The 14,147-nt window shown below is 31.9% G+C and overlaps 3 protein-coding genes across 4 annotated transcripts; 1 reads left to right on the forward strand and 2 right to left on the reverse strand.

Annotated features, from left to right (window-relative positions):
* Positions 1-188: 188 nt before the first annotated feature.
* Positions 189-4,418, reverse strand: asun (integrator complex subunit 13 asun). The gene is made up of 9 exons (XM_018550239.1): positions 4,042-4,418; positions 3,380-3,454; positions 2,945-3,231; positions 2,791-2,881; positions 2,519-2,726; positions 2,062-2,441; positions 1,679-1,837; positions 1,099-1,427; positions 189-625 (listed from the first exon to the last, which is right to left on the reverse strand). Exons 1-9 carry the CDS (start codon positions 4,255-4,257, stop codon positions 340-342), a joined length of 2,031 nt encoding a protein of 676 aa, XP_018405741.1. The 5' UTR covers positions 4,258-4,418; the 3' UTR covers positions 189-339.
* Positions 4,419-4,429: 11 nt separating this feature from the next.
* On the forward strand, positions 4,430-7,162 carry LOC108782079 (WD repeat-containing protein 55 homolog). 2 transcript variants are annotated; one of them, XM_018550237.1, is made up of 8 exons: positions 4,430-4,489; positions 5,027-5,168; positions 5,262-5,427; positions 5,930-6,112; positions 6,200-6,273; positions 6,348-6,511; positions 6,592-6,809; positions 6,904-7,162. In XM_018550237.1, the coding sequence occupies exons 2-8, from the start codon at positions 5,063-5,065 to the stop codon at positions 7,160-7,162; spliced, it is 1,170 nt and encodes a 389-aa protein (XP_018405739.1). In that variant the 5' UTR covers positions 4,430-4,489; positions 5,027-5,062. The 2 variants fall into 2 exon arrangements, with proteins under 2 accessions (XP_018405739.1, XP_018405740.1); XM_018550238.1 differs by lacking the exon at positions 4,430-4,489 and adding an exon at positions 4,670-4,703.
* A 718-nt stretch (positions 7,163-7,880) lies between these two features.
* On the reverse strand, positions 7,881-14,037 carry Sra-1 (Cytoplasmic FMR1-interacting protein Sra-1). The gene is made up of 18 exons (XM_018550230.1): positions 13,582-14,037; positions 13,321-13,500; positions 12,924-13,105; positions 12,318-12,842; positions 12,039-12,243; positions 11,707-11,921; positions 11,391-11,521; positions 11,132-11,302; positions 10,981-11,063; positions 10,650-10,718; positions 10,399-10,472; positions 9,874-10,279; positions 9,602-9,801; positions 8,997-9,526; positions 8,802-8,896; positions 8,477-8,715; positions 8,246-8,393; positions 7,881-8,147 (listed from the first exon to the last, which is right to left on the reverse strand). Exons 1-18 carry the CDS (start codon positions 13,789-13,791, stop codon positions 7,935-7,937), a joined length of 3,876 nt encoding a protein of 1,291 aa, XP_018405732.1. The 5' UTR covers positions 13,792-14,037; the 3' UTR covers positions 7,881-7,934.
* Positions 14,038-14,147: the final 110 nt, after the last annotated feature.

Raw genomic sequence — 14,147 nt, forward strand, 5'->3', positions numbered from 1 at the left:
CTGTTTATTATTGTATATATAGAATGTCTAAAAAATTATGAAATATTTTTCTTTAAAATTTAGAATCTAAATAATTAAAAATGATAATCTTATGAATTATACATTAATTCAGGATTGTTGACATAAAACTAACAAACCAGAAATATACACTTACTTTTTAATGTAAAAAATGTTTAATTTATCGTCGAATTTTCCATGTAGTTTAACTGGTCAAGCACATCCATACAGTTACAAATGATACTGTTGAATAAATATATTAATATATTCAATACAGTTACATATATTTACAATGTCACATATGTGACGTCTCTATGCGATGCACTCTGTCTCTTTTGTCTGTTATCCCTCCAGCATGGCCTCTCTGGGTTCTCTTCCAACTTCCTTCAAGTTGGGATACAACTTCGCTTTAAGACCATCACTACTAACTCTACCATGAAAATCCGGTTTCCTTTCTTTTGGGGCGCTGCGTTGCAACCAGATGTCCAGGAGACTCCTTGACGCAGCAATATTACCCTTATGCAACTGTTTGGCTAGGGGTATCGATACGCTCGCCGGCGGCGACATCGGTGAATCTGTTGTTGCTCTAATCACGCTGACTCTGGCAGCTCCGTCTTCCTTGCTGAAGCTATAAGGAGATCATTGTTTAAATCAGAGTTTAGATAAACTTTTATTATTCAGACTTATCAATTTCTATTATATCTCTTTTTAGCATACATCAACACAAATAAATTTTCATTTGTTTCTGCTTATAAATCAATTTACAGCAAAAATTTACACAAAATTTTACTTAATAAAATAAAATTCTAATAATAGTAAAAAATAAATTTATGTGACTTTTTTAATAACGTATTAAAATCAATTACAATACACTTTGTATGACTGAACATTCTTTTTTTTTTCCTTTGTAGTATTTACTATAAAGTGCAGTAAAATTGACATTCACCTGTCAATAAATTTCAGATTAGAGTTAAGAAGTAGCACCAAATTAAAAATACGGAAGAACATAAATGTACATTCATTACAGCAATTCAAAAATTACAATTTAGCTTAATAAGAAATAAATTGTAATTTACAAATCAAATTTAATTTCTTAATTACCTATCTAATTCTCGCAAAGCCTGATCGAGTTCCACTTTGTCCTTTTCGTCTTTATTCCTAATCTCCAACAAACAGTTAAGGACTTCAGCATGTGCAGCCGAGTTGTTGGCATGATGTTTAAGGAACATTTCTATCTCATCCCATAGTAAACGATAATGTTCTTCTCTGCGTACTCCTTTCCCACCGCGACCTCCACCGATGCTTGGCAAAGGTAAAGCTTCGTGTTTTGCCTCTAACCCAAGCAAGCTAAAAATTATTTGTTTGCACTGGAGCACTTCTTCCGTGGTGAGCTCATCTTTCACCATTAATTCTGGAAGTGGCTCTATCAGCTATACGGAAAAATTTAAAAATACCTGATGTCAATTTTTCTTGATTTGAAAAAATTAATATTTAATTATAAGATCTTCAAAATTCTAATATTATAACGTTCTAAATTTTTATAAATTATAAAATAATTTAAAATATTTTTTTAAAGTAAATTAAGATTTAACCAAAATATTTTAAAACTTATTAATATTTTTTTACTCTATTATTATAATATAATAATTATAAAATTAATATTTTTTCTATATATACAAACATTTAAATTAAACATAAGAGTACGGGAAAAATTCATGGGCCAATATTTAGTATGACGTTCTAGTCTTGATCTCATTTTTCCTATTAGACCATCAGTATTAGAACTGGAAGTACGTTTTAGAGGTACTAATACGTTATTTCGTATGAGGTTGCCAAAATCCTGTAACAAAAATATTATCGAATTAAGACAGTTGTATCACAAGTCACATCCTAATAAAAAATAAATATTTATCAAGATTGTATGAAATTAACTGAATTAATATATTCATACAGAAGTTTTAATACATGATAGTAAAATAATGATAAAATTAATATAAATGGGATAATTAATTAAACTTAATTATTATGTAATACAAAACATTAGTAATCACAAAAACATCCTACGGTTATTCTATAATCCGTGACACGACCACCACATCCTTCACTAATAGAAGGTGGATCCTCCAGTATACTTCGAGCAGTAGATAATGTATGAATAAAAATCTCGCCACCGTGCGCTGCTAATAAATGAGAGATGGTTTTTCCACCGGCCTTTCTGGCCATTTCTAACATTACTGATCTACCGTTCAATAGAAAATTAATTAAACAAGATGATGGTCGGCTATTGACATCCACTGGTGTGATTCGGTACATTGCCGTGCAGTTCTGCATCTCCGACGCGCTACAACCGCGCGGCGTGCACCACTTCAACGTGACTGTCTCATATTCCGATCCTTCTTCAAAACGCCTGAATGTCTTTATCAATGCCGAATCTTGCGGATTACCTATAACCAACCAACAAAACTTTAAGTATCTAAAGAAATTTGAAGATTTTTTGGAAAAGAAATTCTTTTAACTAAACCTTTCAAAATTGCGGTATGTGCAGCTGACGAATGAAATATCTCTACATCATAATTGGCAGACGAACTGGCGTTTTGCTCCTCTTTCATAGGTATACCCGTTACCGTAGTGCTGGCCAAATCATAATGAGATAAAATTAGATGAGATAGTTTGGAATGAAGCGATGAAGCCTTAATTGAATGTACTTCTACTGTAAGAAATGATGATACCTAAAAAATTTCTAAATTATTATATATATATATATACATAACAAATAAATTATTAAAGGCTTACCTCTCGAGGACCTTGGCTAGTGACTTGAGACTCAATATTATTAGGATATATGTTCAGTATAACTAAATGACAATAATCAACAGGAACCAAACTGTAAATTAGAACAAAATTTAAAATATTATAATAATTTATAATATCTATAGAAAATACTAACTTATCTGAAGATAGTGCATTCTTGTTTTCTTGTGCTAATTCATTTAAAAATATGTTTTCTAAGTTCTTCATGTTGCTGTTATCACGTGCACTTGTAATGCATATTACCCTGCCTCGATTTATCAATTTGTTAGTGTTTTCATTTAGAGAAGTTCTTTTCTCGTGTTGTATCTCAGAACACTCATTCAATGTCTCAATTGCTACGCGCAGACCATGTATCACTGAATAATCCTCCCCAGGTTCCGGTGTTTTCGTTGGCACTCCTAAAATGGCAGTGCCATTCATTATCTAGAAATAAAATCAGTTCCATTTTTTTTTTTTATTAAATACAAACTTGGTAAAGAAATACATTCCATTTAATAATCTTAGACATTTGTATCTTATTAATTAGATATTCATTATTCCATAAGTATAGAAATTTGAAAGGGTCACTTGCATGATTTAAATTCTGCTGTAGGGGGCTCCATGAATTCAGCACATAAGCTGCACGGTCGGTTACAACAAATCTAATCTGAAAAAATAATAATGACAATAAAGACAATGTAACAATTGTAACAATACTACAGACTATCATAAATTATAGATATGTTCTGTTTAGTTGAACAATTCATATTTTTCAACTTAAAGAGAAAAAGAAGGAAAATAAAACATATAAAAAATTCAGTTAAAAAGAATAAATCATGTAAGTGAATCATTATATCCTTGTTGTTTGCCAACGTTAAACAAAACTAAAATGATTCACTATGTTATACTACATTCTCTGTGTTTCTTATTGTGATTTTCTAACAATTTGCTAAAATATGTTGCAATTAAATTGCCAACAATATGAATTCTTTATTTGATGCAATATTGCAAACAAAAGAAAACACAAATTGAGTCCAGCAACCCCATAAAAATATGATTATGTGGCAATATTTTGACAAAATTACAACAACTGTTATGTATTATCAGCAGTACAAATATGATTTCTGCTAATATGCAAGTAAAAGTTTAATTCAATAATATTTCTGCTATTATCATGGCAACATGACAGTAACAATTGCTAGCAAGTTTGCTTTTGCATGCAAAATGTTATCTGGAAAGTCTGTTTCTCCATACCAATTTGCCTATTGGGAAGAGGTCCCATACAATGCGACAATACTCCAACGAAGCTTCGACGCTGGTGGTCCATAAAGACTTACAGACCGGTGCTAACGGGATTAGATTCTGTCCCCTGCTCTTCAGAAAGTCAAATTCCAGCGGGGACTCGGTGGAGATGCCAAAATACGGCGTATGATCTAACACGAATATAGTTTTGTGATTTGCAGGATACATCTCGCATTTCTTGTCCGCAAGTCGCGTAAAATAAACAATATCTTTCCTAATCTTTTTGAGGTTAAGATATAATTAATTGCGAATTGTGATATTTACGTAATTTTCAGTCATTTCGTGTTTGTTTCGTACTCTGTCAAGTCAATCGCAATTCTAGTAATTGTTTTTTCTTGTCAAAAATCAATAAAATCGGAAAAGAAGCAAACGAAGGTCAGCTGCGTCAGGTGCACCAGAGGTATCTTTCTTCTTATAGCTAGAACATAACCTCAATTGTGATTCCGCGTGTGGCGTGATAACTGATGATATTTATAACAGGTGTACAGAGATTACAGAGTTGTAAATTGTTACACAGTTAAGCTATTTTTTGTAATTTATAATTTGATTATATTTGAAAAAAGTTTCGAGAAAGCATTAAGTATCATTCTTTTTTCTAATGCACTCGAAAATAGGTAAATCAATGTGTTTATAACATATTTCTAATAAGGTTCAGTTTTACAATTCACGGTTAATTTTTAATTAACCGAGGTTTAACTTATTCTTTATCTCTTTTTAATTCTAGAATTGGAAAGGGATGAGGAATAAGAACCTCGGTCAAGAGTTAACCGTGAAACTGGGTCTAAAAGTTTATATCTCTAAATTTTGTACAAATTGGAACACTTCAAAAATACTGAGAAAGTTTACATCTTTTCTCAGAATTCGTATATATAAATTCTAAAATATTCTAAGATTTTTAATTTTGTCATTTTATAATTTCTGGAAAAAAAACTTTCAGATTTGATAAGATTTTATCAGAATTGGGAGTTACATTATGAATACAAGCAGTGATGATGCGAGTTCAACAAGCGAATCTGTATCAGACAATGATAGTGATAATGTTCCTGTTATTAAGAAGTCAAAAGCCTCTACTTCAGCAGGTAATCCCTTTTTTTAATTTTTCTTTTGTGTGTATAGATTGTTATATAAAATATAATTTATCTTAAAAAAAATCTTTTAAACTCATCTAAAAGGGCTATTGTCCGAACACAATAAAGACAATAACGAAGAAGAGTCTATTAACTCAATGCATAGGAATCATCCGCCCTCTGTTACATTAGAAGATATGATAACAGATATATGTTTCCACCCTAAATTGGATACTATAGGGATAGCTAGTATCACAGGAGATGTTTTCATGTAAGTTTAATATTTTAGAATATATTTTAGAGCAATTTAAAATATAATTTAATATGTGACTAATTTAATTATTTTCTTTTAATTTTTAATTAAATTAATTTTTAGTATTTCTTTAAAATACTCTAGAAACACTGACTAAAATAATGGTTTCTACCTTTCTTTTTCTTAAATACACAACTTTATAAATACTGTTAAAGTATCATATATCTAAAAATTACTTAATAATTTTTGCTTGTAAAAAGTGATGAAAATTAATCTAAGATACAAATGACCTGTATGTAGTATTGTATGTAGTAAAAAACCTAAAGATCATCGTGTGTATTAAGGATTAATAGATTACTTAAAATTCTATATAATTCAATATTCTTGGTATGAAACAATAAGAATTTAATAATTCTATCCATGTTAACAAAATAGTGCGAGTATAGATTGATAAGTTAATTAAAGTTTGATCCAAGTCACTCTTAGTTCCAATGAAAATGTATCTATCTTTTTGCATTAGGTATAAATATAACAATGAAGAAACTAATCTCGTATCGACTATGGAATTACATCTTAAAGCTTGTCGAGATATTGAGTTTAGTGAGGATGGGCAGAAATTATTCTCGACTGGAAAAGATCTCTGTATAGCGATAACCGATGTAGAAACGGAAAAACTAGTCAGATTGTACGAAAAAGTTCACGAGTATGTATATAATATATCCATATATGATATCTATTAATATTAAAATATCAATACTAATGTGTTTTTCGCGATTCAATTATATCTTAGGCAACCTATATATACAATGACGATTATCAACGAGCATGTGTTTGTAACAGGCGACGATGATGGTGTAGTAAAACGTAATTATAATTAATATTTATCTTAAAATTCTAATTATCCAAATCAATCTTATGTATACAAAAAATATTTTAAGTCTGGGATCTCAGACAAAAGGGAAGCGAGCCGATATTTTCTATAAAGGAGGTAGAAGATTATATTAGTGCAATGATAACTAATACAGATGCCAAGTATTTAGCTTGTACTAGTGGTGACTGTTTAACGACTATAAACATACCTGAAAGAAAACTGCATCTACAGGTATTATAAAACATACACATAATTTAATAAATCATACCATGCAAAGTACAAAATCGATTTTATACATGTGTCGTACACAGTCCGAGGACCACGGCGATGAGCTGACCTGTCTTGGCTTATTTAAAATGGAAAGTAAATTATTAACGGCTAGTAATAAAGGGAAAATGTATGTATACAATTGGGGAGAATTTGGACTACATTCGGATGAATTCCCAAATGCCACAAAGAAGGCAATTAATTGTATGATTCCTGTTACGGAAAATGTGGTAATAACTGGTGGAGAAGATGGAATAATCAGGTAAGTGATAAAGAGAGAATTATAGGATATTTTATAATATATAAAGATTATATCATTTATTATTTGTATAATATCATGCCTGTATAACAAACAGGGCAATCAGTTTATTTCCTTATCGCCATCTTGGTATAGTTGGGCAACATAACTTTTCCGTCGAGACACTCGACATCAATAATGACGGGACGTTAATAGCATCCTCTTCGCATGATAATGATATCAACTTCTGGAATGTACAATATTTCGAAAGTTTAAACGTCACTGAACCTCAAAAGGGTGGAAAGCGGAAATGGCTCGAACACAATCTTCCTAGTAGTAAAATTCATAATCGATCCGATTTCTTTGCAGAATTGTAATCTTAATGATAATAAAGTATTTTAACGTATTTTGTACTGTTCAATTGTTAAAATATTGTAGATTTAATAATCCTTGTTTTAAAATAATAATGGCATTTATAATATTTAAATTCATTCAATATCAGTTAATATATTGGAATAAATGAGTGAACGAGTAATGTTATAAAATGTGTGCATTTTTTATTATTACATAATTATCGATATATGAACACTACATATATTTATGTGATATGAATATTAATATATAATACTTTGTTTTAATTAAACTTGGAATATCTTACAAAATATAAGCTCAAACATATTCTATTACATTAATAAATTGCTATACTTATATCTAGCATATTATACTATGTCAGTTCTGTTATAAACTATTAAAGCAACAGTATTATATAAGTCCGTCTATATATATGTATACGCATATATATACGTATTATTAAATAGATTAGTTAAAATCTTGAGTTTAATACTTGAAACGTGCTTTAGGAATAGATTATTAAATTCTTAAATTCATCGTTTGCAGTTTTTTTTTTTATAATTCTATAAATCTTACCTCAATTGTAAAAAATGTTCTGGTAAACATTTATAGCAATTGAATTAAATAGATAGTATAAATGATATTTCGACATAGGTGATATAAAATATATGAAACTTTTTAGCTAGAAATATTAATTCCTTCATAAATAGCGAGGAATTATTTTGTTTCTTTGAATCCCATTTGAATTGCATTTTAATGTAATCAAGATGTAAAATATAAGTGTTTTACACTTATCATTTACTGATGATTAATCTGGCGTAAATATTCAGGTGCATGATAATGCTGTTGCGCGTGAGCCAGTGAAGGATGTATCGGAGGTTGAAAACAGCGCACATGTTCCACGCTTGCCGCGTCGCTGTCTCCGCTTTTCAAATATTTATTCAACACAGCAAATATCTGCGAGTTTAATACTTGAAATCGCCTGATCCGATCTACCATCCTCTTTAAATGCTTTAAGAATAAATGATGTTAGCTCAAATGTAAGCAAATTGCTATACTAATGTATATTTTATATATATATATATATATATATATATTGTATTACTTACTATTCCTTTAACATTCTCGTCTTTGCCATCCACACGTTGCACTCGAAGAATGTGATAGCAGAAATCAAGTGCTTCAAACCTACGTTGTTGGCCCAAAAGGACAATCATAGCACATCCAGCCCAATGTAAACCTTCACCAAATAATTCTCTACAAAAGAGAATAATCGTAATCATTGTTACATTGTCGATACAAGAAAAAACATGTTACATTGTATTAAATGCTATACTAACTCAACGGTAAATTCAGTATCACCAACGGGAATACAGTATACAAATTGAAGCGCACTCCAAAGCCTGTGGAATTCTGTGCATTCGTCCACATTCATTACACCATTTACTGGTGGTGGCCCGACCCAGATAGGGTCGTCTAAAAAACTCCGTAATCTGCTGAGCACAACTTCGAATATCGACAAACCGCAGCATAATCGTTCGCGTGTCAATAAATCTCCTTCTCTGGCAATCATCGCTTGCTGAAAGAATAAATTGTACATAAATTAGGTCGAAAAAAAATACAACCTATACTTCGAAAAGATACGTTGCACATTATTATACTTACCTTAGCAGTACCTAATTTATCTACGTTTGGAACAATTTGTAAAGCCGCATACTTCGCTTCTAACCGTTTCTGTTTCGTTTCGGGTTTCTCTCCCTCTGAAAATTGCATACGTAAATAATAAACATTTATTTTCAGAACTATTCTTTACTTCTACCCAAATTAGCTCATAATGCCAAGTAACATACTGCTCCTCACCTTTGCAGTAAGGTCTCGGCAGAATGTTTTGAAACGGCGCTGCGTGTAGCAAATCGCACACTTCTTCTTGCGATAGAGCTTGTTCCATTAAGAGACAAAATAGAATTGTATTGCCAAATTCGCGAAAATTATGAAACAGTTCAGTCTTAGCGTCTGGATATTGCACAATGTCGTTCAACTGAGCGTGATAATAGCCTAAAACTCCAGGAGATCCGTAATCATATCGTGGAAGCTTGCAGACTTTAGGCATGGCTTCCATCAAAGTCTTCGTAAATTGATGCAGGCTTCCTTGAATCAAGGTCTTAACGATCTTCAAAAGTTCTTCCATAACCACAGCTATTCCTTGATATCCAAGAAGTTTACATATTGTACGAAAATGATGCGGACCGACAAATCCCGTATATTGCCCATATTGAGTGCTATAAGCCAGATTTAACTGTTTACTACCCCAGAGATAATGATGCGACATTTGAGGCGGTTTATCTCTATGAACGGGTTGAACAAATTGTAGACCACGACACTTGACGAATCTGTCAAATAATATATATTAGTAATATCAAATCAATGATCCAAAATGTATTTAATGTAACATTATGTATTTGTACCTGTTTGTGGCGGCGTTGTAACAATAATTTGGTAAAAAGTCATAATTCAATTCCCAGAATACATGAAGAGTAATTCTTCCGTATGGGGCTAGAACATTGTGATTCGCTTCTCTAAACATAGCATCATATTCGTCTAACGCGAGCCACTTACTTAGAAGTTTATGTGTAAGGCGATTGACTTGCAACAATCCATCTAACTCCTGCCGGATCAGTTATCGATTAATTGAAAGAAGCTCATTTACAGCGCAAACATTGTAGATACGTGTGCTTACCACGACTCCAGTTATATCGCCGGATTCGAATTTACTAATGGCCAAATCTAATGATTTTTGCATGTCTGCATTAATGCGTTGTGTTATAAGTTTATTTAAGTCAATACTTCTTCCCAATAGCTGAACATGCCTCTGTTTTAACAACGTTTCGTATCTATTAGCGCGGGGATATGGAAGTAAATATGCTCCAAGAGCTACACATTCTACTCTAAATCGTTTGTCCAATAGAATACTGGCTGCTAGTTGCTTATAATGCGCGAAAATTTGTTCACTAAGTTTGTAAACAAATTGATCGAAGCATAGATTCACTTCGGCTTCCACTTCATCGTATAGAAATTGTTTGCGAAATATCGTCAATGCGTATAAGGCGCTGTCATTATATAAATCCAGAGGATATAAGACATATCTATAAAATTAGCAATGATATATCATAGATACAAACTTGTATGTGTACATTCTAATTTATAAATATTATTATTATATACATATTGACTTTTTAATCATTTTACTCATATAAAAACTTACTCCATCATTGACGGTTCTTTGCTTCTTAATATATGATCAGTCAATATCCATGGCATAGACATTTCAATGGGAAACTGAAACATTTTATCAATTAAACGTTTGGATAAAATATAACAAATTATATCTTTACGTGGCATGTTTTGCAACGGGATAGGCATAAAATAACACCTGAAACTGAGCTTTAAACTTTACAGTTTCCGATATGTTTGGAATATCAATTATCTACCGTACGCACAGTAAACGGGAAATACCTGGATGCGTTTCTCCATGGTGATTAGGTCGCTGCACTCCTCGTTATGCTGATGACGTACTTGGCATTTCTAGTCATGAAATAAATTACAAAAATCGATTATTTTCATAATCATAGCTTTATAATAACTTCAAATGTAATCAGGGAAAAAATGTTAAAACAAGTCGCAAAATTTATATCCTTTAATTGGTGAAGATCTTTACATGTTCACAGCTCAAATCAAATGGATACGATGTCCATATATTATACTATTGATTTTTTTAATCAACAAATTATACGGAGATTTCAAAACTAGACAATATTTATCAAATTAAAAAATTAACATTATTTACCTGTATTTTTCTACCCATTGTCATTTCCAGATAAAATTCTCTGTACCATAGTTGCGACAAGTCACAACAATTTTGGAGAGATTCTAACAAAGAGAACATTTTTTTAATAAAAAAATAATTGTGAATTTAAAAGTAATATCCATCTACTTACCACTGAAATTTAGAAGATAACTCCAGTAAAAACTGGTTTTATGGAACTGATCAATTTGAACGAGATATTGACCATCGATGTCTTTCCTCAGAGTGCGTTTCCCACCGCTTTTATCGGCTATTAACGACTCCAACATGGTTCGCACCATATATAATTGTGTGGAAGACGGTCCTATTTCGTTTCATCGTAATGAGTTTACAAAGTCAATAACGATATAAAAATAATAAATGTATACAGCGTATTAATATGGAAGACTGACCAACATTTCTTCGCGGGACTTTAATGCCGAACCCATTGTCTGGATCTTTTTTGCCTTTTAAAGCAGGATCTCCGAGCGGTTCTACTCCAAAATGCCAATCCGCACAAGTTTCTCTAACGGATACAATTATACTGAAACAAAGAGATAAAAGAGATAACATATGAGATTATTTTTTTAATCTTAAAGTTATTTGAACTATTAAGCAATTTCTATAAACTTCACTCGAACATATACATAATTTATCATATACATGAAACATATATTACATATGAGAAAGAAATCGAAAATTTATACCATAATTAATTTATGCTCTAACCTTCGAATTAAATCTTTTTTATTTTTAATAGCTTTCCTTAACGGTTCACGCAATGCAAGTTGTACAAAATCTTGTAACTCAGCATATATATTCCTACGTATAGCGTCAATAAAAACAGTCTCTATTCGTGCCATTAATACTTGCAATCCTTTAATCATCGCTATAACTTCTATAAGGGCAAATTTCTCTTCGTCAGAATAGTTATATCGTGTAGCCTAAGTATATAAGAAGAATGATATAAATAAAATAATTTTTTTAATTAATAAACGACAATAATGTAAAACACACTAAAATAGAATAATAATCTATTCATAATAATAATTTAATCATACTCTTTCATATTCTTCAGCCTCTTGCGGACATTCTTTGTTCATGTGATGGTCAGTGGGATGCAGTAGTTTCCAACTGTATAGCTCTGTTACAACACTAGTCCATTGCGAAAGTAATTGTAACCCACGTAATGCCAGTTCCGCAGTATCTCGATTTTCTGTATCACTTCGGCATTCTTTGTACGTTGTAATGACTTCGTTACTATATCTGTATATAATTGTGAAACGTATTACAAAAACAGGTAGCAAGTTAAGACAAAAGAGACAATGAACAAAATATACCTTGCCAATTCACTGATATACTTTACGTGATCTTCTCTAATTTGAGGAAGATGTACCATAAGATCAGCTTGCGGGCTTATGCTATTTGACGACGCAGACAGTGGCCATTTTGAAGCGTCAAAGTGTTTTGAACGTTTAATATAGTTAAATGGTGCAATTTGCATATCTCCAAACAATGGTACTACTTCCAAATTCTTAAAGATTCTATCAATTCTATCCAATTTCAATTTTTTCTTTTGGTCAAGTTTATTGATGTTACATAGTTCGCTGTCCATTAAGAATAAACCAAAGCCCATTACTTTCACCAGCATGTGCTTCTCGTTAGGCGTAAGGTACATTTTAGTTTCAAACATATGAACACAGATATTGACTACATCTGCGAGTAATTCCTCATATCCTGCAATCTTTTCAAGATTCTCTTTAACTGTATCACGGATTTTATTTTGCGTTGCTAAAAACATTGACAGATTTTGAGATTCTTGCAGTGTCTGTGAGTCCGACATCACTTTTAAAAACTGTGCAGCTCTAAAAAAAATTAAACAAAACATACTTAAAAATAAAAACAAGTAAAAAGATTTAAATAAAATCTCGTTCTTTATAAATCACCTTCTATATGTGGAATAGTCATTCTTTACGCTAGATTTCATGTTTTTCAATTCGTCCAGTACAGCAAACATGTTGATGAATTTTCCTAAGGTTAACAAGTATGCCTCAGATACAAAATCTTTTCTTTTCTCGTGATGACACAATCGTTTAACCTCTCCTGAAAATCGCTCAATTGCTTTTCTCTGAAATACAAATATAAATCAATTGATTAAGTTGATTATAGTTTAGTTAAACGTAGCTCTGTTCTTTGTAGCTCAATTAGTATATAGTAATTGTATTTAAAATGAAATAGACATATATGTATTTGAAGTTTTGTGAAAGTAAAATAGAAAATTTTAGCACAATTTAGTGCAGTGACAAAGAATAAATATAACAATATAAAGCAGTTTAAGCTTACTTGAAAATACATGAAATTCAGCAATTTGTTCACTTCAGGTGCTAACACTTCAACTGTTTTCTCATAGATTTCCACTCGGTTTGGCTGCTCATTAGATTTTGGCTGTGGAATTGCACGTGAGCAGCATCTCCAAGTATATAACATAACAGCATGTTCCAAGCCTTCTTCCAGCAACTCGTTCTAAATATTACAAACAAGAGTTAATCCCAATTAACAATGAATTGTACACATGTCAGTTTGTAATAAAAAAAATCAGCTTACTAGACTCGCGTGTACAGTCGCCTCTTCTATATACTTGGCAATACCCGTCACAAAGCCATTTCTGTCCTCGAAATTGGTGTCAAAGTTGGCTTGGTACACAACAGAACAAGGTTGAGCCTCTATACAGGGTTGTTCGTCCGGCAGCGTGAACTCGTCAAGCACGTCAACATTTGACAGAGCGTCGCCCAGAGTGACTTTCTCGGTCGTCATTGCGCCACCCTCGTGCAGTTGTCCTCAGGAAGACAAGATGAAGCTTTGTTTATCGTAAAGTCTTCGGTTGAGGACAAAGTTTAATCTCTTCTATCACTCCGTGTGATACTTTGACACACGTCTCTCTGGAACTTCTATTCCCTCATCTAATTTAAATTATCTTTCCTGTACTTCTAGTAAACTTGTAAACACAGTTGTACACTATCCAATCTTCTTTTTCAATCGCTTCTTATGCATCGATTTCCCAGTCCGGGAGGTTATATGTGCTCCGCAAACGACTGGATGTACTTCTACGTGAGTAATATTTACGTATTTCGTACGTACATCACGATACGATCTCGAGATCGTCGGAATAT

Source organism: Cyphomyrmex costatus, unplaced genomic scaffold (genome assembly GCF_001594065.2).
Source record: "Cyphomyrmex costatus isolate MS0001 unplaced genomic scaffold, Ccosl1.0 scaffold97, whole genome shotgun sequence".
In the NCBI taxonomy this organism is placed as follows: Eukaryota; Metazoa; Arthropoda; class Insecta; order Hymenoptera; family Formicidae; genus Cyphomyrmex; species Cyphomyrmex costatus.

What these genes read in the sequence shown, in the direction of transcription:
- LOC108782079 (XM_018550237.1), top strand. Translation starts at nt 5,063, where the DNA reads ATGAATACAAGCAGTGATGATGCGAGTTCAACAAGCGAATCTGTATCA. An exon ending in ATCACAGGAGATGTTTTCAT is followed by an intron (nt 5,428 to 5,929) that starts GTAAGTTTAATA and finishes TTTTTGCATTAG; the next exon opens with GTATAAATATAACAATGAAG. An exon ending in AAAGAAAACTGCATCTACAG is followed by an intron (nt 6,512 to 6,591) that starts GTATTATAAAAC and finishes TGTCGTACACAG; the next exon opens with TCCGAGGACCACGGCGATGA.
- Sra-1 (XM_018550230.1), bottom strand. Translation starts at nt 13,791, where the DNA reads ATGACGACCGAGAAAGTCACTCTGGGCGACGCTCTGTCAAATGTTGAC. An exon ending in GACTATTCCACATATAGAAG is followed by an intron (nt 12,843 to 12,923) that starts GTGATTTATAAA and finishes AATTTTTTTTAG; the next exon opens with AGCTGCACAGTTTTTAAAAG. An exon ending in GCCGAGACCTTACTGCAAAG is followed by an intron (nt 8,897 to 8,996) that starts GTGAGGAGCAGT and finishes TGCAATTTTCAG; the next exon opens with AGGGAGAGAAACCCGAAACG.
- asun (XM_018550239.1), bottom strand. Translation starts at nt 4,257, where the DNA reads ATGTATCCTGCAAATCACAAAACTATATTCGTGTTAGATCATACGCCG. An exon ending in TCTTCCCAATAGGCAAATTG is followed by an intron (nt 3,455 to 4,041) that starts GTATGGAGAAAC and finishes TTATTTTTTCAG; the next exon opens with ATTAGATTTGTTGTAACCGA. An exon ending in GCTTTGCGAGAATTAGATAG is followed by an intron (nt 626 to 1,098) that starts GTAATTAAGAAA and finishes ATCTCCTTATAG; the next exon opens with CTTCAGCAAGGAAGACGGAG.